The sequence below is a fragment of the Canis lupus genome, chromosome 20, assembly GCF_011100685.1.
Source record: "Canis lupus familiaris isolate Mischka breed German Shepherd chromosome 20, alternate assembly UU_Cfam_GSD_1.0, whole genome shotgun sequence".
Taxonomy (NCBI): Eukaryota; Metazoa; Chordata; class Mammalia; order Carnivora; family Canidae; genus Canis; species Canis lupus.
In genome coordinates this window covers 46,754-70,998 of record NC_049241.1, presented here as the reverse complement: position 1 = coordinate 70,998, position 24,245 = coordinate 46,754, and the positions used below count along the sequence as shown (strand labels likewise).

General features: G+C 41.2%; 1 protein-coding gene across 10 annotated transcripts; it reads left to right on the top strand.

The window, feature by feature from the left end:
* The first annotated feature begins 164 nt into the window (after positions 1–164).
* Positions 165–24,245, top strand: ZNF35 (zinc finger protein 35). Of its 10 annotated transcripts, none has more exons than XR_005374487.1 (6): positions 165–389; positions 2,529–2,847; positions 10,421–10,565; positions 15,143–16,392; positions 17,371–17,421; positions 19,293–24,245. XR_005374487.1 is itself a non-coding variant. In XM_038565401.1 (5 exons), the coding sequence occupies exons 2-4, from the start codon at positions 2,656–2,658 to the stop codon at positions 16,387–16,389; spliced, it is 1,584 nt and encodes a 527-aa protein (XP_038421329.1). In that variant the 5' UTR covers positions 165–389; positions 2,529–2,655; the 3' UTR covers positions 16,390–16,392; positions 17,371–24,245. The 10 variants fall into 10 exon arrangements, 4 of the variants coding, with proteins under 4 accessions (XP_038421329.1, XP_038421327.1, XP_038421328.1 ...); XR_005374484.1 differs by having other exon boundaries at positions 19,028–24,245; XR_005374485.1 differs by adding an exon at positions 19,028–19,087 and having other exon boundaries at positions 167–389; positions 15,143–17,421.

Below are 24,245 nucleotides of genomic sequence, written 5' to 3'. Positions count from 1 at the left end.
AATTTTCAAAATAAAACGTTTGGGGCAAAATGATCAGGGCTTTCTACAGACAAATCCTTTCTGGCTTCAGGTTCCTGCCTACGCGCCTTGCCTAAGTACTGCCGAGCCAGGGGATGTCCCCTTCCCTGAAGCTCGGGGCCACAGTTCACCTGCACCTTCCAAAGCACTTGGCTCCCGTCGCTGGTCTGCGGCGATTTGGGACATCCATCGAGAAGACCGCACCTCCGAGATTCCTAGAGAGGCCGGCCTGGAGACTGGAGAAGCCGGAAGCCCGGCTCTAGGCACTTCCTGTCCGGTTATTGTTCTCGCGCCGGAGGCGCGGGGCGTCGGATCCTGCTGGCCTTTTGCCGTAGTGCTCGTGGGCTCCTGGCGGGCGTCTTCGAGACACGGTCAGTGAGTCTGGCGGGGGTGGGCACAAATGTCCCGGGCGCGGGAAGGGCCATCCCAAGGGCGGGCCGCCGCGACCTCCTCGGGGGCCCTGGCCTGTTTGTCCCTAAGGCGGCTCCGCGTCCCATCACTTCAGAAGCCCAGCTGGCGCCTGCCGGGGGTCTGGCCGGGGACCTTGAACGCGGACGGCCCTGGGGCCTGGGGCCTGGGGCCTGGGGCAGGCTCGCCCGGAGTGCGGCCGCCTGGGGTCTGCAGGGGGCAGGGGCGCTGGGGGAGCCCTCTCTGGGGAGTCTGTGCTGTCTGGGTGGAGGCGCGCGTGAGGTTCCTTAGCCGCAGGCAGGTCCGGAGGGACGCAGCAGGGGACTGTTCGGGCCTTTGTACCTGGTGGAGTTCACCTCGTGGAAAGAATGGACGATGGAAAGAATAATCGCCCAGAATTGAGGATTGGTGCAGGAGTGACAGTACTGCTGCGTCAAGAAATTCAGTGTGTGCGGTAAATTGCCAATAAGTCTGACGTAGGAGAAAGCATGCGATTACTTCAATAGTAGCAAAAGGGGACTTGACAAAAATTAGCACCTTTTTCCCCCAGTAAAACGTCTGAAGGGGAATAGAAGAAATTTAATTTCCTCATAATAAACTAAACCAGTAAGATCGTTTTACTCACAAATTAAACAACAACACAAACAATCAATTAGGATGAAGGGGTACTGTTAAGTTGTTGGTGTGATCCTTTAAGAAAGCAGTTTGGAATGTTTATCAACCATGAAATCCTTGAACCACTAATCAGAGCCTATATTCCGAGGGAGTAATTCAGCAGAAGAAAAAACTATTTGCACAGAAAAAAATTTAGCGTTAATTATTAAGAATATAAACTGAAAACAATCAAAATGCCTTTTACTAAAGCAATGGCTCATAAGTAGGATTAAGTTATAGTATAGGTATAATTCAGAATTCTGTGCCAGAATGAAGTAACTCTGTATATATTTATATGGAAAGATCTAAGACTATGGAATACTATGTGAAATATAGAGATTGAGGTAAGAAAGAAACAATGCAAGTTGCTGAAAAATGCACAGGTGTGATCTAATCTCTGTTTTGGGAAATAAGCGCTCTCTGTAAAGGTGTACATATCTGTATGGAAATGCAGAGAAAACACTGATGACTGGTAACAACTGTGGGGGGAATATATTTAATTCTGTGTGTTTCTGTATCACTTGGTCCTTTTTAAAAAAAAAAAAAAATTTTATCTATTCATGAGAGACAAAGAGAACAGAGAGAGAGGCAGAGCCACAGGCAGAGAGAAAAGCAGGCTCCATGCAGGGAGCCTGATGTGGGACTTGATCCCAGGACCAGGAATCACACCCTGAGCCAAAGGTGGCGCTAAACCGCTGAGCCACCCAGGCACCCCTACTTGGTTCTTTTTGGTTAAGAATGACTGAATAGGGGAATTAATACTATAGGTTATTGTATAGCTACTAAAAATAATAAGCATGGAGAATGGCAACATAAAACATCTCTTTTTTTAATCTTAAGAGTAATACAAGGCATTTAGAATTAGTGGAAAAAGTAAGCAAACAAAAAGAATCTCAAAACTACATCACCCAAAGATGACCACCCCTAAATGTTGGTATGTAGACCCTCAGTCTTTTTCTTGAGATTCTTTAGTTTATGCTATTGTGTATCTTTGCTAATTTAAAAAAGCGCTGTTTTAATATTCCTTCTTAAAAAAAAAAACAACCGTGATAATTATGAAATATATATCCCTATAGGTAAAAAGTTTATTAAGTCATGATTGTCACTATGGTTGAAGCTTTTCCCTTAAATTCTGTGCTGCATCTCCTTGGAGATAGAGTAGGACTGATTGTTCTTAGTCTTTTCTGTATTTTTCAAGTTTTACAATAAAAATACGTTATCCCTATAAACAAGAAAAAAACTCAATAAATATTATATAAAGCTATCTGTGATTATTATGGGAACAAATTACATGTTTGCAGTTGAACCCTCTCCATTCTATGAAGGTGCAGTAGAGCAGACTCTTGCCATAGTGGCTGCTGCTTAGGCACTGGTGAAATTGGCCAGTCGGCTTTATGGCATCCAGGCATACCTCTGCTCAATGCTAACAACGTTTTCTGGTTTTTCAGTAGACAGTCTTCATTTTGGCCCTGGGAAGAAACCTAAGAAGAAGCTTTTGAAACTTAAAAATTAGATGGGACTTGATCTCTGCTGGGCAGCCCCCAGCTATAATAATTCCCCTCCTGAGCATAGAAGATGACTGCACAACTGAGAGAGGCCATGGATTTAACTGCCTGGGGCTCAGTGACCGTGAAAAAGGAGGAGGAAGAGGAAGAAAACTTCCTGGGTCAGGCATCCAGTCAGCAAGTGCACTCTGAGAACATCAAAGTCTGGGCTCCTGGGGAAGGTCCTCAGACAGGCCTTGATATATCAGAACAGGAGGAAAAGGTAAATAATTGTCTGGGAGGAAGCGGAGAGAAGAGACCTGAAAACCTCAAGTAGTTTCAGAGGGCACTATGTCCCTCTGCTTCCACACCTGGAGTATTATTTTCTGGCAAGGGCTCTAGCCTTTGGCCTTTGGAATATAATACAAATAGTCTCTTCTGATTGATGGGACATTTAGTGCTTTCTCTAAACCAGTGGTTCTCAAACCTTGCTACCCAGAATTGATTGGGGAGATTTTTGTAAAATTGTGATGCTCATGCCATACTTTATTCCAGTTAAATGAAATCCTGTGGTGGGTCCCAGACATCTGTGTTTTTTAAAAACTTCAGGTGATTCCAGTCAGATTCTGATAGCTCTAACCTGTGCTTCTCAAATTTTAATATAATTGATATCTCACATTTTAATCACCAGGAGATCTTATAAAAATGTAGATTCTGATTCAGGAGGTCTGGGTTAAGATTCTGTACTCACAAGCTCGCAGTTGGTGATGATCTATGGGTTGCACTTCGAAGAGGGAGGATATACCCTATACTCTGGTCCTTAATGCTTTCAAAACATTTGAACCAGATGATACTGTGGTTCCCCAAAGATCATAACCTTGCTTTTGTGATCTTTAGACCTCAGAAAACTGTACCCTGGAAAATCTCCCCACATGCTCTTTTGTCATGCACCCACTGGTAAATTAGGTTTCGGTGCTATAGTGGGTAGTGAAGTGAAATCAAAGTGATAGAGAAAAAACTCGGTGCCTTGATTCTCTGCCTGACCCATGTTGGGGATCAGAGAAGCCTTTGCCTTTATTTTCTTTTTTCTTTTTTGTTTTATTTTTACTTTTTTATGTATAAATTTCTTTTTTATTGGTGTTCAATTTGCCAACATATAGAATAACACCCAGTGCTCATCCCGTCAAGTGCCCAACTCAGTGCCTGACACCCAGTCACCCCCAGCCCCCACCCTCCTCCCCTTCCACCACCCCTAGTTCGTTTCCCAGAGTTAGGAGTCTTTCATGTTCTGTCTCCCATTCTGATATTTCCCAGTTATTTTTTCTCCTTTCCGCTTTATTCCCTTTCACTATTTTTTATATTCCGCAAGTGAATGAGAACATACGCTATTTGTCCTTCTCCGATTGACTTACTTCACTCAGCATAATACCCTCCAGTTCCATCCATGTTGAAGCAAATGGTGGGTAATTGTCGTCTCTAATGGCTGAGGAATATTCCATTGTATACATAAACCACATCTTCTTTATCCATTCATCTTTCGATGGACACCGAGGCTCCTTCCACAGTTTGGCTATTGTGGACATTGCTGCTAGAAACATCGGGGTGCAGGTGTCCCGGCGTTTCATTGCATCTGTATCTTTGGGGTAAATCCCCAGCAGTGCAATTGCTGGGTCGTAGGGCAGGTCTATTTTTAACTCTGAGGAACCTCCACACAGTTTTCCAGAGTGGCTGCACCAGTTCACATTCCCACCAACAGTGTAAGAGGGTTCCCTTTTCTCCGCATCCTCTCCAACATTTGTGTTTCCTGCCTTGTTAATTGTCCCCATTCTTACTGGTGTGAGGTGGTACCTCATTGTGGTTTTGATTTTTCCCTGATGGCAAGTGATGCAGAGCATTTTCTCGTGTGCATGTTGGCCATGTCTATGTCTTCCTCCGTGAGGTGGTACCTCATTGTGGTTTTGATTTTTCCCTGATGGCAAGTGATGCAGAGCATTTTCTCGTGTGCATGTTGGCCATGTCTATGTCTTCCTCCGTGAGATTTCTCTTCATGTCTTTTGCCCATTTCATGATTGGATTGTTTGTTTCTTTGGTGTTGAGTTCAACAAGTTCTTTATAGATCTTGGAAACTAGCCCTTTATCTGATATGTCATTTGCAAATATCTTCTCCCATTCTGTAGTTTGTCTTTTAGATTTGTTGACTGTATCCTTTGCTGTGCAAAGGGTTTTTATCTTAATGAAGCCCCAATAGTTCATTTTTGCTTTTGTTTCTTTAGCCTTCCTGGATGAATCTTCCAAGAAGTTACTGTGGCCGAGTTCAAAAAGGGTGCTGCCTGTGTTCTCCTCTAGGATTTTGATGGAATCTTGTCTCACATTTACATCTTTCATCCATTTTGAGTTTATCTTTGTGTATGGTGCAAGAGAGTGGTCTAGTTTCATTCTTCTGCATGTGGATGTCCAATTTTCCCAGCACCATTTATTGAAGAGACTGTCTTTCTTCCAGTGGATAGTCTTTCCTCCTTTATCGAATATTAGTTGACCATAAAGTTCAGGGTCCACTTCTGGGTTCTCTATTCTGTTCCATTGTTCTGTGTGTCTGCTTTTGTGCCAGTACCACACTGTCTTGATGACCACAGCTTTGTAGTACAACCTGAAATCTGGCATTGTGATGCCCCCAGCTATGGTTTTCTTTTTTAAAATTCCCCTGGCTATTCGGTGTCTTTTCTGATTCCACACAAATCTTAAAATAATTTGTTCTAACTCTCTGAAGAAAGTCCATGGTATTTTGATAGGGATGGCATTGAACATGTAAATTGCCCTGGGTAACATTGACATTTTCACAATATTAATTCTTCCAATCCATGAGCATGGAATATTTTTCCATCTCTTTGTGCCTTCCTCAATTTCTTTCAGAAGTGTTCTATAGTTTTTAGGGTATAGATCCTTTACCTCTTTGGTTAGGTTTATTCCTAGGTATCTTATGCTTTTGGGTGCCATTGTAAATGGGATTGACTCCTTAATTTCTCTTTCTTCAGTCTCATTGTTGCTCTATAGAAATGCCACTGAATGCTGGGCATTGATTTTGTATCCTGCCACACTGCCAAATTGCTGTATGAGTTCTAGCAATATTGGGGTGCAGTCTTTTGGGTTTTCTACGTAGAGTATCATGTCATCGGTGAAGATGGAGAGTTTGACTTCTTCTTTGCCAATTTGAATGCCTTTTATTTCTTTATGTTGTCTGATTGCTGAGGCTAGGACTTCCATTACTATGTTGAATAGCAGTGGTGAGAGTGAACATCCCTGTCTTGTTCCTGATCTTAGGGGAAAGGCTCCCAGTGCTTCCCCATTGAGAATGATATTTGTAAAAAAAAAAAAAAAAGAGAATGATATTTGCTGTGGGCTTTTCGTAGATGGCTTTTAAGATGTTGAGGAATGTTCCCTCTATCCCTAAGCTCTGAAGAGTTTTGATCAGGAATGGATGCTGTATATTGTCAAATGCTTTCTCTGCGTCTATTGAAAGGATCATATGGTTCTTGTTTTTTCTCTTGCTGATATGATGAATCACACTGATTGTTTTACGAGTGTTGAACCAGCGTTGCATTCCGGGGATAAATCCTACTTGTTCATGGTGAATAATCTTCTTAATGTACTGTTGGATCCTATTGGCTAGTATCTTGTTGAGAATTTTTGCATCCATGTTCATCAGGGATATTGGTCTAGAATTCTCCTTTTTGGTGGGGTCTTTGTCTGGTTTTGGAGTTAAGGTGATGCTGGCCTCATAGACGAGTTTGGAAGTACTCCATCTCTTTCTATCTTTCCGAACAGCTTTAGTAGAATAGGTATGGTTTCTTCTTTAAACATTTGATAGAATTCCCCTGGGAAGCCATCTGGCCCTGGTCTTGGGAGGTTTTTGATGACTGCTTCAATTTCCTCCCTGGTTATTGGCCTGTTCAGGTTTTCTGTTTCTTCCAGTTCCAGTTTTGGTAGTTTGAGGTTTTCCAGAAATGTGTCCATTTCTTCTAGATTGCCTAATTTATTGGCGTATAGCTGTTCATAATATGTTTTTATTTATTTTTATTTTATTTTATTTTTTTAAGATTTTATTTATTTATTCATAGACACACAGAGAGAGAGAGGCAGAGACACAGGCAAAGGGAGAAGCAGGCTCCACACAGGGAGCCTGACGTGGGACTCGATCCCGGGTCTCCAGGATCACACCCCAGGCTGCAGGCGGCGCCAAACCACTGCGCCACCGGGGCTGCCCCATAGTATGTTTGTAAAATCGTTTGTATTTCCTTGGTGTTGGTAGTGACCTCTCTTTTCTCATTCATGATTTTATTAATTTGAGTCTTCTCTCTCTTCTTTTTAATAAGGCTGGCTAATGGTTTATCTCTCTTATTAATTCTTTCAAAGAACCAACTCCTGGTTTTGTTAATCTGTTCCACAGTTCTTCTGGTCTCAATTTCATTGAGTTCTGCGCGAATCTTTATTAATTCTCTTCTGCTGGGTGTAGGATCTATTTGCTGTTTTTTCTCTAGCTCCTGTAGGTGTAAGGTTAGCTTTTGTATTTGAGTTCTTTCCAGTTTTTGGATGGCTGCTTGTATTGCGATGTATTTCCCCCTCAGGAGTGCTTTTGCTGTATCCCAAAGATTTTGAATGGTTGTATCTTCATTCTCATTAGTTTCCATGAATCTTTTTAATTCTTCCTTAATTTCCTGGTTGACCCTTTCATCTTTTAGCAGGATGGTCCTTAACCTCCACGTGTTTGACGTCCTTCCAACCTTATTCTTGCCATTTAGTTCTAATTTCAAGGCATTATGGTCTGAGAATACGCAGGGGAGGATCCCAATCTTTTGGTATCGGTTCAGACCTATTTGTGACCCAGTATGTGGTCTATTCTGGAGAAAGTTCCATGTGCACTTGAGAAGAATGTGTATTCAGTTGCGTTTGGACGTAAATTTCTGTAGATATCTGTGAAATCCATCTAGTCCAGTGTGTCATTTAAAGCTCGTTTCTTTGGAGATGTGCTTAGAATATCTATCGAGTATAGAAAGTGCTACATTGAAGTCACCAAATATAAGTGTGTTATTATCTAAGTATGTCTTAACTTTGGTTATTAGTTGATTGATATATTTGGCAGCTCCCACATTCGGAGCATATATATTGAGGATTGTTTAGTCCTCTTCTTGGATAGATCCTTTAAGTATAATACAATGTCCCTCTTTATCTCTCACTACAGTTTTTGGGGTAAATTTTAGTTTATCTGATATAAGGATGGCTACCCCTGCTTTCTTTTGAGGACCATTTGAATGGTAAATGGTTCTCCAACCCTTTATTTTCAGGCTGTAGGTGTCCTTATGTCTAAAGTGAGTCTCTTGTAGACAGCAAATAGATAGGTCTTGTTTTTTTATCCAACCTGAAACCCTGCGCCTTTTGATAGGGTCATTAAGCCCATTCACGTTCAGAGTTACTATTGAAAGATATGAGTATAGTTTCATCATGATACCTATTCAGTCCCTGTTTTTGTGGATTGTTCCGTTGGAATTCTTCTTAAAGAGGAATTTTAAGAGTCCCCCTTAAAGTTTCTTGCAGAGCTGGTTTCATGGTCACATATTCTTTCAGTTCCTGCTTGTCTTGGAAGCTCTTTATCTCTCCTTCTATTCTGAATGAGAGCCTTGCTGGATAAAGTATTCTTGGCTACATGTTTTTCTCATTTAGGACCCTGAATATATCCTGCCAGCCCTTTCTGGCCTGCCAGGTCTCTGTGGAGACGTCTGCTGTTAATCTGATATCTCTCCCCTTATAAGTTAGGGATCTCTTGTCTCTTGCTGCTTTAAGGATCTTCTCTTTATCTTTGAAATTTGCAAGCTTCACTATTAAATGTCAAGGTGTTGAACAGTTTTTATTGATTTTTAGGGGGGGATCTCTCTATTTCCTGGATCTGAATGCCTGTTTCCATTCCCAGATTAGGAAAGTTTTCAGGTATGATTTGTTCAAATACATATTCTGGCCCTCTGTCCCTTTCGGCGCCCTCGGGAACCCCAATTAAATGTAGATTTTTCTTCCTCAGGCTGTCGCTTATTTCCCTTAATCTATTCATGATCTTTTAATTGTTTGTCTCTTTTTTCCTCAGTTTCCTCTTTGCCATCAACTTGTCTTCTATGTCACTCCCTCGTTCTTCCACCTTGTCAACCCTCATCGTTAGGACCTCTAGTTTGGATTGCATCTCATTCAATTGATTTTTAATGTCTGCCTGATTAGATCTAAGTTCTGCAGTCATGAAGTCTCTTGAGTCCTTTATGCTTTTTTCTAGAGCCACCAGTAGCTGTGTAATAGTGCTTCTGAATTGGCTTTCTGACATTGAATTGTAATCCAGATGTAACTGTGTGGGAGAGAGGACTGTTTCTAATTCTTTTGAGGTGAGGTTTTCCTTCTAGCCATTTTGCACAGTGCAGAGTGGCCAAAAACAAGTTGTATTGGGAAAAGGAGAAAAAGAAGAGAAAGAAGAAAAGAAAACGAAAAAAAGAGAAAAAAAAAAAAAGAGAAGAAAAGAAAGGTCGGGGGGAAGCAAACAGAAATCAAAAAACAAAAAACAAGGGGGAGTATCCTCTGATTCTGTATACTGTAAATCCCTCGACTTCCCCTGGGACTTTCCAGTGCTGCTTTGTCAATAATTTGTTTTTCCCCTGTCCGTATAGCTGGTCTTCTGGGGGAGGCGCCTGCTGTGCTGATTTTCAGGTGTTAGCACTTGGGGAAGGTGCTCAGCCCCCTGCCTGGTGCAGGGCTCAGTGAAAGATGTTTAAGCTATGTATCTGGTGAGGCCACTGTGAGGCTCAGTGGGGGTTTATCCTGTGAGGCCCCAGGAGGAACAAGAACAGTGGCGGCGGCCAGGTTTGGAGCCCTGGATTCAGCTCTGGCAGTAACACTCAGTCTGCAGGGGCCTGGATCCTCCGGGGGCGGGGCCGCTGATCTGCTCCGCTTGGGGCAGGAGTGTCCCTGCTGTCCTGGGCCCTCCTGGCTTCTGCCTGTCCCGGTGCGAGTGCTGGATCTTGGGCTGTGTCCCTGGCGCCCTGTGCTCCCGGGCCTGTGCTGTTGGATTTGCCCTCCCGGCCGCCAGGCCCCTTCCGCCCCGGAGCCGCGGTCTGAGCCACTCCCAAGCTGCTCCTGGGGTCGTGCAGTCCCCTCTGTGCAGAGCCTCTGCTGGAGCGCCTCTGAGCTGCTCCTGGGTCCAGCCAGGTGTGCCCTGCAGCCCTTTAGGGAGCTGGGCCACGGGGTGTGGCATGCTTTCCCTGGGGCGCAAGTGCCTCTGTTAGTGTCCCAGGGAGCCTGAGGGCATCCTCGCCCCTCCTCAGATCCTACTCTAACTCCCTGTGAGCACCTTTCAGTCCGGGAAGATGGGGTGAAACTCCTGCTTCTCCAGGCATGGCTTTCCTGTCCTGGGGACACTAGCCCTGGCCTTAGCGTGGCTCCTCGCAGAGCCCCTCCCCCTTGGATGCCTTTTGTTTATTTCTTTCCTCTCCCCACTTCCCCCCCCCCCTCCCTACCTTGATAGAAGCGTGAACTTTTCTCACTGTAGCATTCCAGCTGTTCTCTCTTTAAATCTCAGACCGAATTGGTAGATTTTCAGGATTATTTGAAGGTTATCTAGGTAATTTGTTGGGGACAGGTGACTTGGGGACCCTACTCTTCCGCCATCTTGCCCCGCCTCTCCTTTTTTTTTGTTTTTAAATGTTAAAAAATTTTTAAAAATCTTTTATGGTCTTCAGGAATAGGTCCTTACATTCTCATCTTCAAAACTAATCATACCACCTCCCCCTGACAATCCACTCATAAACTGACCTGGGCTTTGTTGTCTCTAGGGTCCAAACATGTTCTGGGACATGGCTGTCATCCTGAAAGCAACACAGGAGGCACCTACTGGCTCAACCATTGGCAGCTACTCATTACCGGGGACTTTGGCCAAGAACGAGATACTGGATACTCATGGGATCATGACCTCTCTCGGCAAGTTTCTACCCCCTGATTCAGAATCTGACCTTTGGAGTTTCTCCATATCTATTTAGAGACTGGTGGTCTGATCTCCTAACTTGAGAAACCTAGAGTATTGAGGTATCAAAACTGTCAGGGAGAGCTGGCTAGAAGAATGCCAAAAGATACCTGTGCATTTGTCACAGGAAATGGCTCATTTTATATGTAGTCTTAAGACACCAGATAGACACGGGTGAACTTTAAATTCACGTACTCTTCATATGCTTCGTGTTTATCATTGGTTGGTGAGCCTGCAAGAGAAGCCAGCTAAGGTCAGAAGGGTCAGTTTTTGTTGTGATTTTGAGGAAATGTTGTGGAGATGTTCTTTTTTTTATAGATCTTTGTGCAGATTCCAGGGGGGTTTTGAGCAGTTGTGTCAACTATACTCATGTTCAAAGCTAGGTCTTAATAGAGGGTACTAATGGCTGACTTATCACCTGGTTCTTTCTCTAGGCTGGGACTCAGGATATGTCTGACTAGCAATGGCAGAAACTTACCTATAGAGGAGTGATGTGTCACTGTGGGTCAAGGATGTGGTAGCCATGGGTCCTGTGTTGTAGAAGTAATCCCTGGGTGACTGCCAAGGCCCTTACGGCACTCGAATTCTAGAAATCTGGCTGGTACAGAGCTACACCTGAATATTTTGAATACTCTGCTCTCTAGCCCATTCCTCAGACTGACCAGGTCACTTTCTTAAACCACTATAGGATTATCTTATATATTATTCATCTTCTTGTCTCTTCTTTAATTATTCCTCATCAGCAGCTTCTGTTGCCTATTTCCTGCTCTCTGTTCCATTCTCTCTGGTGCATTCTGTGTATTATCACTTCTTTTTCTCTTTCCTTGCTTTATCTTTCATTCACATCTTAACTCCAGCAGTAACACGTGTCCACCAGGCATGATCACTGTTTCCCTTCTTTGCTTCTTACCTCAAGACCCTTTCCCCAGCCAAGATTGACCCTTCTGTGTATTGTCAGCTGTTTGCATAGCAGCAGGTAACAGCAGGGTTATAAGTTCTACAAATTAAGAGAAATACCTGAGTGTAGTTGCTGCCCTGCCTTTGATAACTCTTTGACCTTGAACAAGTCCTTTCTCTCTCAACCTCCATTTCCTGTTCTTTCAGCAAGACTGTATTCATTCAGTGCATACAGGATCTTGTGGGGGCCCTGCTTTCTGTGTGCTGGGTAATGTGATAGGTGTTGAGGATACTGAAGAAGATACAGTCTTGCCCTTCTTTTTAGCTCTCACACAAATGAAGGAGAATAGTTTCATCTTGATGATAAAATTGTAAAATATGCATGAACATGCTTTGAAAATTCCTGGTGGTTAACATCTGAGAGAGTTTTATCTACAGCTTCCTATGTATTAATTACTGTTGAATTTATTAAAGTTTAAAACATTTAAAACTCAAGTTTTTAAGCATTTAAACATAACTTATTTTTATTTTACTTATACATCTAGGAGATTTTTATAAAAATGAGAATACTTGTCCTTTAATTCATGTTTAGTGAAGCCTCAGGTTTTACAGATTAATATTTTAAACTTTTTAAAACGTTTTGCTCTATCTACATATCAATTTATATAAAAATTTCCTTATTTTTATTCTCAAATATATAAAATGTATTATATTTCAAATTCAGTATATATAATTTTTAAAAATATTTCAAATACCTAAGTAGGCAGACTTAACTAATCTTACGTATAAAATCTTACTAATCACACTTTTGTAAACCTAATGAATTTGTAGTGACTTACAAATTTAGTAAATCAAATTACCATTCATATCTTACAATAGAGTCTCCAGCTAAAATGGTAGACCTAGATAGCATTTTAGATCTCTTTTTAAAAAAATGAAAAAAAAGGTATTGATTTCAAAAGTTGTACTTTGCCTGTCCTCTAGTTCATCACAAGTACATTTTTAGTTAATTTCTTTAGTAGGGTTACAATAATGCTTCAAGGTCTAAAAAAGGAAAAATAACTATCTCAAGCCAAAGGTACAGGTTCTACATTATTGGTTAATTAATAATGCAAAGGGATTTGAGCTTGAGTACTCAGAACAGACTTTTCCTTTTTTTAGATCCTGGGCATTGGCCAAGATCCTAGCTCTTCATCCCTGTAATGGAAATGTTAAATGACCAATATGTGGAGACCTTGTAGGCCACAGTTGTACCTGCTTCTGTAATAATCTTGACAGAAAACATGATGCAAATATAAGTAATTGTTTCTGTTATTGGTTCTAATTGGTTCAGTAGTTCCCACTGGTCTTCATCTTTCATGGCTTTCTAGTGTTCTAAATCTTATGGTAAAAAGGGTAGGAGTGAGGTCAGGGGATGAAAGTGAGGTCATAGATTGAAGTTTTCTTGGAATTTGTTCTTCTTGGAAAGATGCTTGGTGGGGATAGGAGGCCCCCAGTGTCAGTGATACAGAGCTAAAGGAAAGAAGTAGTAGATGGAAAAAAGCAAGGAGGGAGACATTAGAAGGGAAAGAAATTAGGTGAGATGTATGGGATAAAGAAAAGTAGAGAACATAGAAGAAAGTGCGCAAAAGAAAAGCAGAAGAGATATGAAATAATACAAGGAAAAAAATCAGAATATTCCACTCACACTGAGTTGTAATATAAAAACCAAGAGAGGAGAGATGACGAGGCACTAGGGAAAAGAGATAGAGGGGGAAAAAGTAAAATAAGAAAGAAGATAAGAAGACAGATGGTCACTGCACTTAGGGTGGTGAGCATTGAGTAATGTATGGAATTGTTGAATTAATATGTCATACACTTGAAATTAATATAAGACTGTTAATCATACTTTAGTTAAAAAAATTTTGAAAAGACAAAAATGTTAGGGCAGTTAAGCTACAGGAAGAAAAATAGAATAGATACAAGAAAGACATCAGAAGACCTCAAAAGAGTAGGAATAGAAAGAACTGGAAAAAGACTAGCATTTCATAATTTGTTGTCACATTCAGTTCTCTGCCATATGCAGGCCTTGCATTGCCTTTTTCCAGCACTGCCTATCTTATCTGAATGATTATGATGGGAGTGTCGTGTAACTGTTGTTTTAACCAGGTAACCATACTGGGCTGTTTCCCTGCCCCCCCATCATGTTTTGTATCCTGATATCCCTGTCTCACTCATCTCCTAGGTTGGAGAGTTGCCCTGATCTATGCTGGTGGGATGTCTTACAGATGCTGGATTCTCCCCCTTGCAGTTGCTGTATGACCTGCAGCTCACAGCTTTCCTGCTCACTTCTAAGTTCACCACCAGGAGGAATATCTCCCCTTTGGAGGCTTGCCTTCACTGCTTGCCCTGGTTTCATGTGCCTTATCTGGGTAGTGTTCCTGAACTTGGTATAATTCAAATGCTGATGAAGAGTTTATGAACGCTAGGTTGTACAGGTGCACATCATTGGGTCACGGGTGATAGGAGTGGAGAGGAGACACATAAAGAGTTACTATGTTACTGACTCTAGGACCCCTTTTCTGACACTACAGTTCCAAGGCAGTTTTAAAACTTCAGGGTGTTTTGCTGTTTTCATGATACTGGCATAAGGGAACAGGCTATACAGTGTCTCAAACTTAGAAGGGTCAGCTTTCCTTGACACAAAGCAGAGCTGTTTGCTCAACACAAGTGTTGAGCTGTTTACTCTGTTCACATTCTTCCTTAGTCCCTTCTGGGGTTGCCATCTATCACCATAACAACTCCTATCCTCTAAGGATCTCCATCTTTGCTCCTGGGCCCCAACACGTGGACCCACAGTACTAGATGTGAGGCTCAAAGTCACTGCAGACTCTCCAGAGCCACTTCCTGTGCTCAGACATTACTGTAGAGTAACTTGATTAATCTTCTCCTGGTTTTATGAGATACATACTGTTATTGTCCTTATTTTGGAGATAAGGAAACTGAGGCAAAGAAGTTAAGTTAGTAGCCCAAATTCCTACAGCTATGTGGCAGAGCAGGCGTTTGAAACCAAGCCGTCTGGCTCCACAGTCATGTTGTTAAGCTATGTGCTACATAGCCTCTCAGTGTTTCAGGTGCTCTTAGCTGCTCTGGTCCTTCTGGCATCCAGTGGACCCTTTCTGTCCATGCTTATCTTTACTTGAATATCCAGCTTCCTCATACACAAAAGTCTAAGTTGCATAGATTTTCATTTCTAGGGTCAGAATGTCCTTAAGTGGTGGGTTGTAAGCAGATCTACACTAAGTAGCTAACGTAAGGAGGCAAGCCTGGGAGAGTAGTGCCCTACAACTGGTCTTAATTGTAAGATCAGTCATTACACAACCAGAGCCATCTGAAGATGGCTTTCCTGCATGAAGCAGTGTTGGATGTCCAATGGAGGTAACTGGAAGTGCTGGAAAGACCACGAATCAGTGGAGTCTGCTCTGGGTGTGGCAGAAGAACCTAGAGAGGAGAGGTGACACATGGGGGAATTCTTTTCTTTGATGAAGCCATTTTACACATACACCAAAGTCACATACATCCTGACATTTATCACTTGATCCTGTTCTTTTTCTAGGCCAGAATAAGCTGACACTTATACTTTTGTTTGTTGTTTCAGGTGCTGAAACCAAGAACCCACAGTTACTGGTTCCAAAAACTGAGATATGTGATGAAGCAGAAAAACCCTTCATAATATCAGGAAGAATCCAGAAAGTTAATCCTCAAGGACCTGAGTTAGGAGAAGCCTGTGAAAAAGGGAACATGATAAAGAGGCAAAGAATTAAGAGGGAAAAGAAAGGTTTCAGACATATGGCAGTGAAGGACTGTCATGTACCTGAAAGCTTCAAAGTAGAGGAAGATCAGAAATGTCAGCAGTCTGGGGAAAGATATAGCCTTAGTTCTAGCTCTGTTAAAAATCAGAAAAGCCAGCCTGGACAGAAACCTTTCACATGTAGTGTGTGTGGAAAAGGCTTTAGTCAGAGTGCAAACCTTGTAGTGCATCAGCGAATCCACACTGGGGAGAAACCCTTCGAATGTCATGAGTGTGGAAAGGCCTTCATTCAGAGTGCAAACCTTGTCGTACATCAGCGAATCCACACTGGACAGAAACCATATGTATGTTCAAAATGTGGGAAAGCCTTCACTCAGAGTTCAAATCTGACTGTACATCAAAAAATCCACTCCTTAGAAAAAACCTTTAAGTGCAGTGAATGTGAGAAAGCCTTCAGTTATAGCTCACAACTTGCTCGGCACCAGAAAGTCCACATTACAGAAAAATGCTATGAATGTAATGAGTGTGGGAAAACATTTACTCGGAGCTCAAACCTCATTGTCCACCAGAGGATCCACACTGGGGAGAAGCCCTTTGCCTGTAATGATTGTGGCAAAGCCTTTACCCAGAGTGCAAATCTTATTGTACATCAACGAAGCCATACTGGTGAGAAGCCATATGAGTGTAAAGAGTGTGGAAAAGCCTTTAGTTGTTTTTCACACCTTATTGTGCACCAGAGAATTCACACTGCAGAGAAACCTTATGATTGCAGTGAGTGTGGAAAAGCCTTCAGTCAGCTATCTTGCCTTATTGTGCATCAGAGGATTCACAGTGGAGATCTTCCTTATGTGTGTAATGAGTGTGGGAAGGCCTTCACATGTAGCTCGTACCTGCTTATTCATCAGAGAATTCATAATGGGGAAAAACCTTACACATGCAATGAGTGTGGCAAGGCCTTCCGGCAAAGGTCGAGCCTCACTGTGCACCAGAGAACCCACACTGGGGAGAAGCCCTATGAGTGTGCCAAGTGTGGCGCGGCTTTCATTTCTAACTCACACCTCATGCGACACCACAGAACCCATCTTGTTGAGTAACAGGTACTGGTTACTCCAGGCATTGATCGTAATCCACTAACCCCTAATTGGATATGTCTTTGCTGTTTTGTTCCTCTGTAAAAATGAGGCTGTCATGTTCTTAAAAGTAACAGTTTTCAGGAGTATATCACAGAACATAAGCATTTTGGAGACTGACTTAAAGTGAAAGCTAAGCACTTAAAGGCAGGGACTGTGTTTTTTTGAGGTGTGCCCTCAGTGGTCCTCCTGTTTGAAATGGAATGTGGCTTTTTTAGAAATTGGTTATATAAAGCTAAGTGATAAAGATCCTATTTGAGGAAAGGTGTTTTTGATTTTTTAAACCCAATTTCTTGAGCAACAGGCAGGTTTTTGGTATAGGTCTGCTTGGAATTCTGGAGCTTTGATCCTTGTATTCTAGTATTTTGGGTTAAGAAATGATGACTAGTTAAGGAAGCCACTTGGGGTAGCAAATCAACACTCACCTTTGAACTTTTTTATAAGCTTTCCATTCCTTAGGCAATCTTCTCCTAAAATGGATAGAAGTAGGAAATAGCTGTTTCCCCTGTTGTCTATACCTCATGAACCTTGGTATGGTAAAGCTCTGGGAGGGTCTGACAAACCTCTTCCATTCTGCAGTCTGAGTGGCCAAGCACTTGAGGATTGATGGTGACAAAACACTGGGGCCAGGGTGTATTCATTTGCTGACAACTCTTCATGTGACCCTAACTTCATTGCATTCCATCAGAGTGAGATGCTTCTAACAGCCCCTTCACAGAGGGGTCAAAGAATAAAGCTTGCTGAAAGGCCTGTTCACATTATCTATGCTTATTCTGCTCAGGCCCAGCCAGGGGGGGTTCACTTTGGGTGTCATTCTCACTTTTTGGCTGGTCTTTAGAAGAAATAATGGAGTCCTAATTTTGAGAGGACCAAAGAAGAAAGTAAAGGGAGGAGGGGAGGTAGAGTGGGACTCCTAAAGTCTTAATTTTTTTTTTTTTTGAGAAGTTCAACAGTATTGGAATGTGAAAACTTAGAAGGATGAAGAAACTGGCTAAGGTAAGATAACCTTTGTTACTATTGAGCCTTTATTCCTGGAAAAATAATTTATAAAACTATGCAATAGGTAGAGTTATGTAATATTGCCTTGTATTTATATAGAACTTAATTCCTTGTTTATACACCTTCAAGTATAGAATCAATCCTCAGCACTTCCCTTAAACTTTCACACAGATCCTTACCTTAATCCATAGAACACTGAAAGAGGTGTTTTCCCCATCTAGCTGAGAGTGATCAGACAACAAAGAGCAGCCTACATTCAAATCCAGGATTTAAACTAGGTTCTCTGTTCTGCAATGCTGTGTCTAACCACCTGCAATCCAGGTCTTCCACAGAGCCTGAGAAAGGGGTGAGGAAGCTGAGATTTTAGGACGTGCCTTAGGTAGTGTGACCCACAGTAAGCATCAAATCAGACTAGGATTGGAGTCTCCTGGTTGTGGGTCTGTCTCTTCATCCCATTCAGCAAGCAAGAACATATTGTAAATGCCCTACCTGCTGACAAGCAATCTGGTACAACTCGTAGAAGTCCCATCATTGGGACTTAACTGGCTCATTTGTTTTGTATTTAAGCTCAGGAAGAGGTGTTTGGACACTTTCATGTATAGAAGGCGTAAACAAAGCTTGTTTATTTCCTCTTTCTCTTCCCCTTCAACTATGGTCTTAAATCCAAGCATATGCACCTTCTTTTCCCAGTTTGCACTCTGAATCATACATAACTATAAGAAATTAATAGGATTCAAAAGTCAGAATCAGAAATGCTCATGTCCTCTGTGACTGTTCCTGTCCCCCAGATGAGAATGGAGAAACCCAAAGATAACACCAAGTGTTTGCTAAGATTGGGAACAAGCCTAGGTATTTACCCCTGCAGGATCAGGAAGCCCAGTAGAAGAGCAGGTTTGAAGATTTGGAGTAAATCTGACCTGGACCTATCAAGAGACCAAAAGTGTACTTTCCTTGAAAGATACAAGCCAGGACTTAGGATCCTTAGGACAGTTAAATTCTTCTGGTTTCACACTATGTTCATCCTAATTTAATGCTTTTCGTGGATGATTGAGATTTCCTGGCTAAAGATTGCTGGTCATAGGCAACTCAGAAAAGGCTGTGCAGGTGATTATGATGTAAAGCTAGATTTGAAAATCACCCAACCTTGCAGTGAAACAGTGATTTTCACTTGGCTGCATGTTAGAACAACCTAGTGTACTTAAATTTTTTTTCCATTCCCAGGGCCAACTTTTTTTTTTTTTTCCAATTCTGGAGGGAAACCCTTTGGGGTCACATTGTGTGACCAAGGTAATGGCCACTGCAGTCAAGTAAAGTCTGTAGGCCACGAATGCATGTGATCAAAGGTGGAGTAGGAAAGCCCGAGTAAAATCTGGATGTGCAGAGTACTCTGTGTGGTTTCGGCAAAACAGGATACTAACAACATTGGCTGCACTGGATGTCCTATACCTTGGTTGTAAGGATTCTGTGCCCTAATTTATTTGTATTTTAAGTGAATATACCAAACACTTTATATATATGAGCAAACCAAGTTTTACACAGCATACTTTTATATTCCTCATTCAACAAAATGACTTTTTACACTTCTACTGTATTTCATCTCCAGGTCTTGGTTTCCACAAATCTGCACCCAGGTTCAAGACTTCTCCAATGCTGCATAAATTATGTGAGCCTAGTGGATTACCAAACAGACCAGATCCTTAACTAACAACTCTTATTTCCAGTTAATTTCCAGACTTTAAAATAAGTTACTGCTCTCCTTTTTCTGTATGGTTTCTGATAGATGAGAAGTGACTACTACTTGGCACAGTTGGCTTAAGTTTTCATTTTCCCAAAAGTCAACCCCTTTCTCTCTTGGCTTTTATTTCTAGAAGCAGATCAGAACTCTGAAGCCCTGATTCTTAAGTTGCCAAGAGCTATCAGAGTTCTAGCTATCAAAAATCCAGGCCAACTGATGAGTACTAAGAAGACAGCCAAGAAGTCATGGCAACAGTTGTGTATTAAGGAGAACATAGTGATATGGAAGTGATGATAAAGTCTTGTACTTTGGGGGGCACAGGGGAGGAGAGACTCATTCACACACACACACAACACACACACACACCCCTACACTTACATGCCTCAGACCCATGGATCTCCAAGCTCAGGAAGAGGTGTTTGGACAAAGCTAATCTTTATGTTCTGGGTCCCTCCCTCGCCTAGATAGTTATCCTTTCATATCTGTCACTTTGCTTGCTCTTCCATCCAGTGTGCTCAATCTTTCTGGGGTCATAGTCCCTTTGAGGATCTAATGGAGGTTGTAGATACTCTTCCTGAGACCTGCAGATAGCACATTCAGTTTTTCGCTCATTTGTGGTGGTTTATAGTCTCCCTAAGGCCAGTTCTTGAATCCGCTAGGGCCTAAATGTCTAGTGACATTAAGAAATGAGGTCAGAATCTCTAGATGTTGCCCAAATACAATCTCAATCTTGCTTTTCCTGGATTCCCTCCTTAAGCAAATAGCGTTATTCAGCACCCAAACTGGAAATCCAAGAGGTTATTTCTGGCTTTCTCTGTGTCCTTCTTTCAACAGTTCTTTTCACTCTTTGTGGCAAACATGGTGCTAGTTCCTGGAGTACAAAGGCAAACAAGGCCTACCAAATCCTGGTGTCTCAGGAAAACTGTTTGAACCCCTTAACATGATTTACTAAGCTCTTCATAGTCTCTTTCCAAGCTAATCTCTTCACTTTGCATGTATTTTTACTGCAGCCTAGAGGCATGTGCTGGCTTTTCTCTGTGCCTTTGCTCACACTGTCCCTGATGCTTATTACCACCACTTCCTACTTGGCCTCTGTCTACTTTGCTGAACTTTAGATTTCTTTTAAGATTTGATTCCAGTCTCATCTTTGGGAACCCTCTGACTAATCCTTAGCAAGTATGTGTATACACACACACACACACACACACAGATAGATAGATATATACTTAGAAGTATGGAAGAGCATGTGGTATGTATCCACTTTATGCTTTAAAGTGAAAAAAAAATTTGGATTCATAATTGTGTATATAGTACAGTTCTCATATAATGTTTCATATACTATGTACTGTTAAAAAGTAATAGATAAATTACCTGAAGGAAATAAAAAAATGTTATAAGTGGTTAAGTGACATGTTCACAGCCATACAGAATTGCAGAGCTTAGACTCAAACTTGGTCCTGTAGATTATAGAATTATGGGTGATTAAAAGTCATTTTTTTCTTTTTAAGTAATATTTTCTATAAGGAACAAGAACTTTATAATCAAGAAAAAATTATTATATTTACGTATTTAGTTCTATTGTATTAACTCTAAACAGTATTTTAATTCTGTGTTTTAAGATGTGGAATATACCCTGCCATTTCTTTCTCCTTCCCCTTCCACCTCTCTGCCTCTGACAATGTCAAGTCTGATTCTTGAACTCTATTCTGTAACCACAGATAGTCTTTTATGCTTTGTTTATTGATTTGCTCTAAATGTTGAAAATAAACAGCATGAATGTAATGTAAATGTTTACTGCAGATTAAGTAGCTTACTATGATTTATATATATTATTTTACTGGAGTTTTTAGTTGCCTTTCTTTTCCCCTTATACTGGTTGCTTTTAGCACACTCTGAGTGATTTTCAGATTCTTCATCTAATTAGATACTCTATTGAGTCCCCTTTTTTCTCTTTAAGAGACCTCTAGTTTCTAGCTTCCCATGCTAGTCTGCCCTTGATGTTTTCCTGCCCCTTGTTTTGTTGTTAAATGGGGCTTTGGTGTGTATTGAATTGTACATGTTGCTCTTATTTATTAACTCATTTCACTGCAGCACAACTTCCAAGTCACTGCCAAGAAAGAGTATATGGAAAACAAAAATATTGAGTGCTTATATATCAAAAAAACATCTTTCTCTGTCCTCCAGCTTGATTGTTACTCTGGCTCTGAAATTCTACATTGAAAAATTAATCCAGAATTTGTAGATGCCTGGTTCCAGTCTGATTCTTATTTGACAATCAATAAATACTGTTTGCATTACTGAGATCTTTTCCCCCACCCAGCCCCCATCCCTGAAAGCTTTTATAAAGTCTCCTCTTTATTCTTGTGCACTTAATTCTCCAGTGTACTCAGTGGAATTTTTCAATCTAGTGACTCAGGTTACTTCTATTCTTGGAAATGTTCTTGTATTATGTGATAATCTCCCCACCCCTTTTTCTCTTTTTAGTCTTTCTGGAATCTTTATCTGTCATATGTTGGACCTGTGGATTGATCCTCAGCTACTTTCTGTGTTATTACCATGTCCTTGTTTTGTGCTATTTTCTGAGAGACTTTTGTTATTTTTTAACCTGCTTAGCAAATTTCTTATTTTGCCAATATTAATTTCTAAAAAGCTTTTCCTTTTCTGTTTGTTCCCTTTTTGTAGCATACTATTCTCATTTTAGAGACACCTCTCAATTCTGAGTGTTGTAATTAGAAGAGTTTTCTTAAAGGTTTCTCTGTCAGCAGATATCTCACCCCTTCGTGTCCTTCCCCTGGGTCCTTTTTTCTCTTTGTTTACTCTCATTAGAGACTTTCCTCAAATATGTTGTGATTCTTACTGACATAAACAAATCTGTATGTGTGTATCAAAAGTCCATTTGAGACCTCTGTGTGTGGGAGTGGGGTTTGCTCAGTTAAGAGGCTTTCTTCTAGAATACTCGGAAGGAAACAAACTCTTCCCTGGAAATCTTTCAGCTCTAGAATGCTATCTTTTGTCTGGGGCTTATATGCTTTGTTAGCAGGAACACCTCTGATATTTTGTCTGGGGTTTAGATACCATAAGTGCTTCTGTAGGAGTGGGAGAGAGGAAAGTCAAGTGTTATTAAAGGCTTTTGGTTAATGCCCTTATTTTTATCCTCACTTCTCCCTTCTACCCTTAATGTACCTGGGGTTTCCAAGTCCCAAGTTGCTTTGGGATTTGGCAGGGTATGTCAGCTACCTCCTTGCATTGTATTGCCCTCAGCAAGTGTTCCAAGTTCTTACTCCCTCCATGCAGCCTTCTCCATTTTCCATCTTACAGAGATTTGTTCCCCTTATCACATCATTATTTATATATTTTAAGCCATTATAATTCATTATCATCTTACAGGAAGATAAAACATTTTTTAAAAGACTGTTGATATGCTTTTATATTGCACTACCACTTAACTATCCTAAAAATGAGTATTTTGGCAGTGATTTATATACTTGTCAGTGTTACAGTTTTACCAAAAAAAAAAAAAAAAAATCCAAGGGAATAATTAAATTATAATATGATGGAATATTATGCAACCACTAAAGAGCATAATTTAAAGGATATTTAGTGATATAAAATGTTCCCGGTATTAAATGGAAAATGCTAAGTACAAAATTAAATGGTAGGTACAGATAGCTCAATTTTCTTAAATATACGTGCATAGAAAAGATGAAAAAAATAAGTACATAGGGTGGTTAATGGTTAAATATCACTGCTTTGTCTATATTTTCTACAATACACCTCAGTTACCTTTATGACCAGGAAGGGAAAAGCTAATAAAAACACAAGATGATGGCTCATATGGAGTGATGAGACAATTTTGGGGGGTGTGGTAGTAGGGAGCAGCAGAGTAAGGGACTGGGGAATAAAGAAACCAGTTACCAAGGACAATGGTGGATGGAATTCGTTCGGGGAATATATGTAACCTTAGTGATTGTGATGTATACCTGGGGCTCGGCTGGTGAGGGGAGAAAGAAATCTTGGAGACCATACAGATAGCTTTTGTCAGACTACAAGGGAGATTCTGACTCAGTGGCCGGGGCAAGAAGAGAATGGACAGATGGAGCGAGCAGGCCTTAGGGGCATGAAAGATTAAGCCTCAAATCCCCAAGCCAGAAATCAGCTCCACAACCTGGTGAAACATGACTTGTGACAAATGGGTCCTGCCCAGGCCTAAGAAGCCCTGGTTTCCTTGTACTGCTCTGGGTCTGACCTGTGTTCACAGTAGTCAGTACTTCTGAGGTGTTGGGTGGGGATTTGGGAGATGCAACTCAAGTCCTAGCACACTAGTAGCAAGGTTGTAACAACCCCATTTGTTAAGGGGTTCCTGTGTGGGAGACTTAATGCCAAATGTTCTTTATTTCATTTAGTCCTCACCTGAGGAAGAAAGTTCCTTTATAATCCCCATTTTCAAGGAATATCTTCACAGGATTAGAATAACTCAGGCCAAAGTTTGTGCCCCTTCCTCCCAAGCTACTTTCTCCATGTCCCTCCAGAGACCTTTCGCCTCAAAAGTTACAGAAGCAAACAATGAAGAATAAGTCTTCCTCCTAGCTCAGGGTACCCTGGTTGGGAGTACCCTGGAAATAAGTGTTGCAAATTTCTTGATCCTTCCAAGGAGAGTGTATGTATTTACAGTCTTCTGTATCCCCCTTTAAAACACACACTCAGAAACAGGACCTTAGGATATGCAATGTCTACACTTTTTTTTTTTTCCATTTAGTGTGTCTTGGAGATGGTTCTATATTAGCCTATAAGATCTACCTCATTTTTTTTTCTTTGCCATGTGATATTGAATTCTATGGATGTACCATTATTCATGTAGCAGTATCCTGTTGGTGGGCATGTAGTTTCTTTTCTGTCTTTTGTTTTACAAACAGTGCCATGCTAAATCACCTGGTATACCATCATGTTGTGTGCAACTTTGCAGTATAAATTGATAAAGGGTAGGTACATTTGATTTTTGATAGAAATTGCAAATGCAGTTCACAGTATTTGTATGAAAATGCCCATTTCCATGAGTCTTCTATAAAACTATTATTTTCTGGTCTGA

Coding starts and splice junctions, on each gene's coding strand:
- ZNF35 (XM_038565401.1), top strand. CDS start 2,656: ATGACTGCACAACTGAGAGAGGCCATGGATTTAACTGCCTGGGGCTCA. Junction 2,848..10,420: donor TATCAGAACAGGAGGAAAAG/GTAAATAATTGT, acceptor TGTTGTCTCTAG/GGTCCAAACATGTTCTGGGA. Junction 10,566..15,142: donor TGGGATCATGACCTCTCTCG/GCAAGTTTCTAC, acceptor TTGTTGTTTCAG/GTGCTGAAACCAAGAACCCA.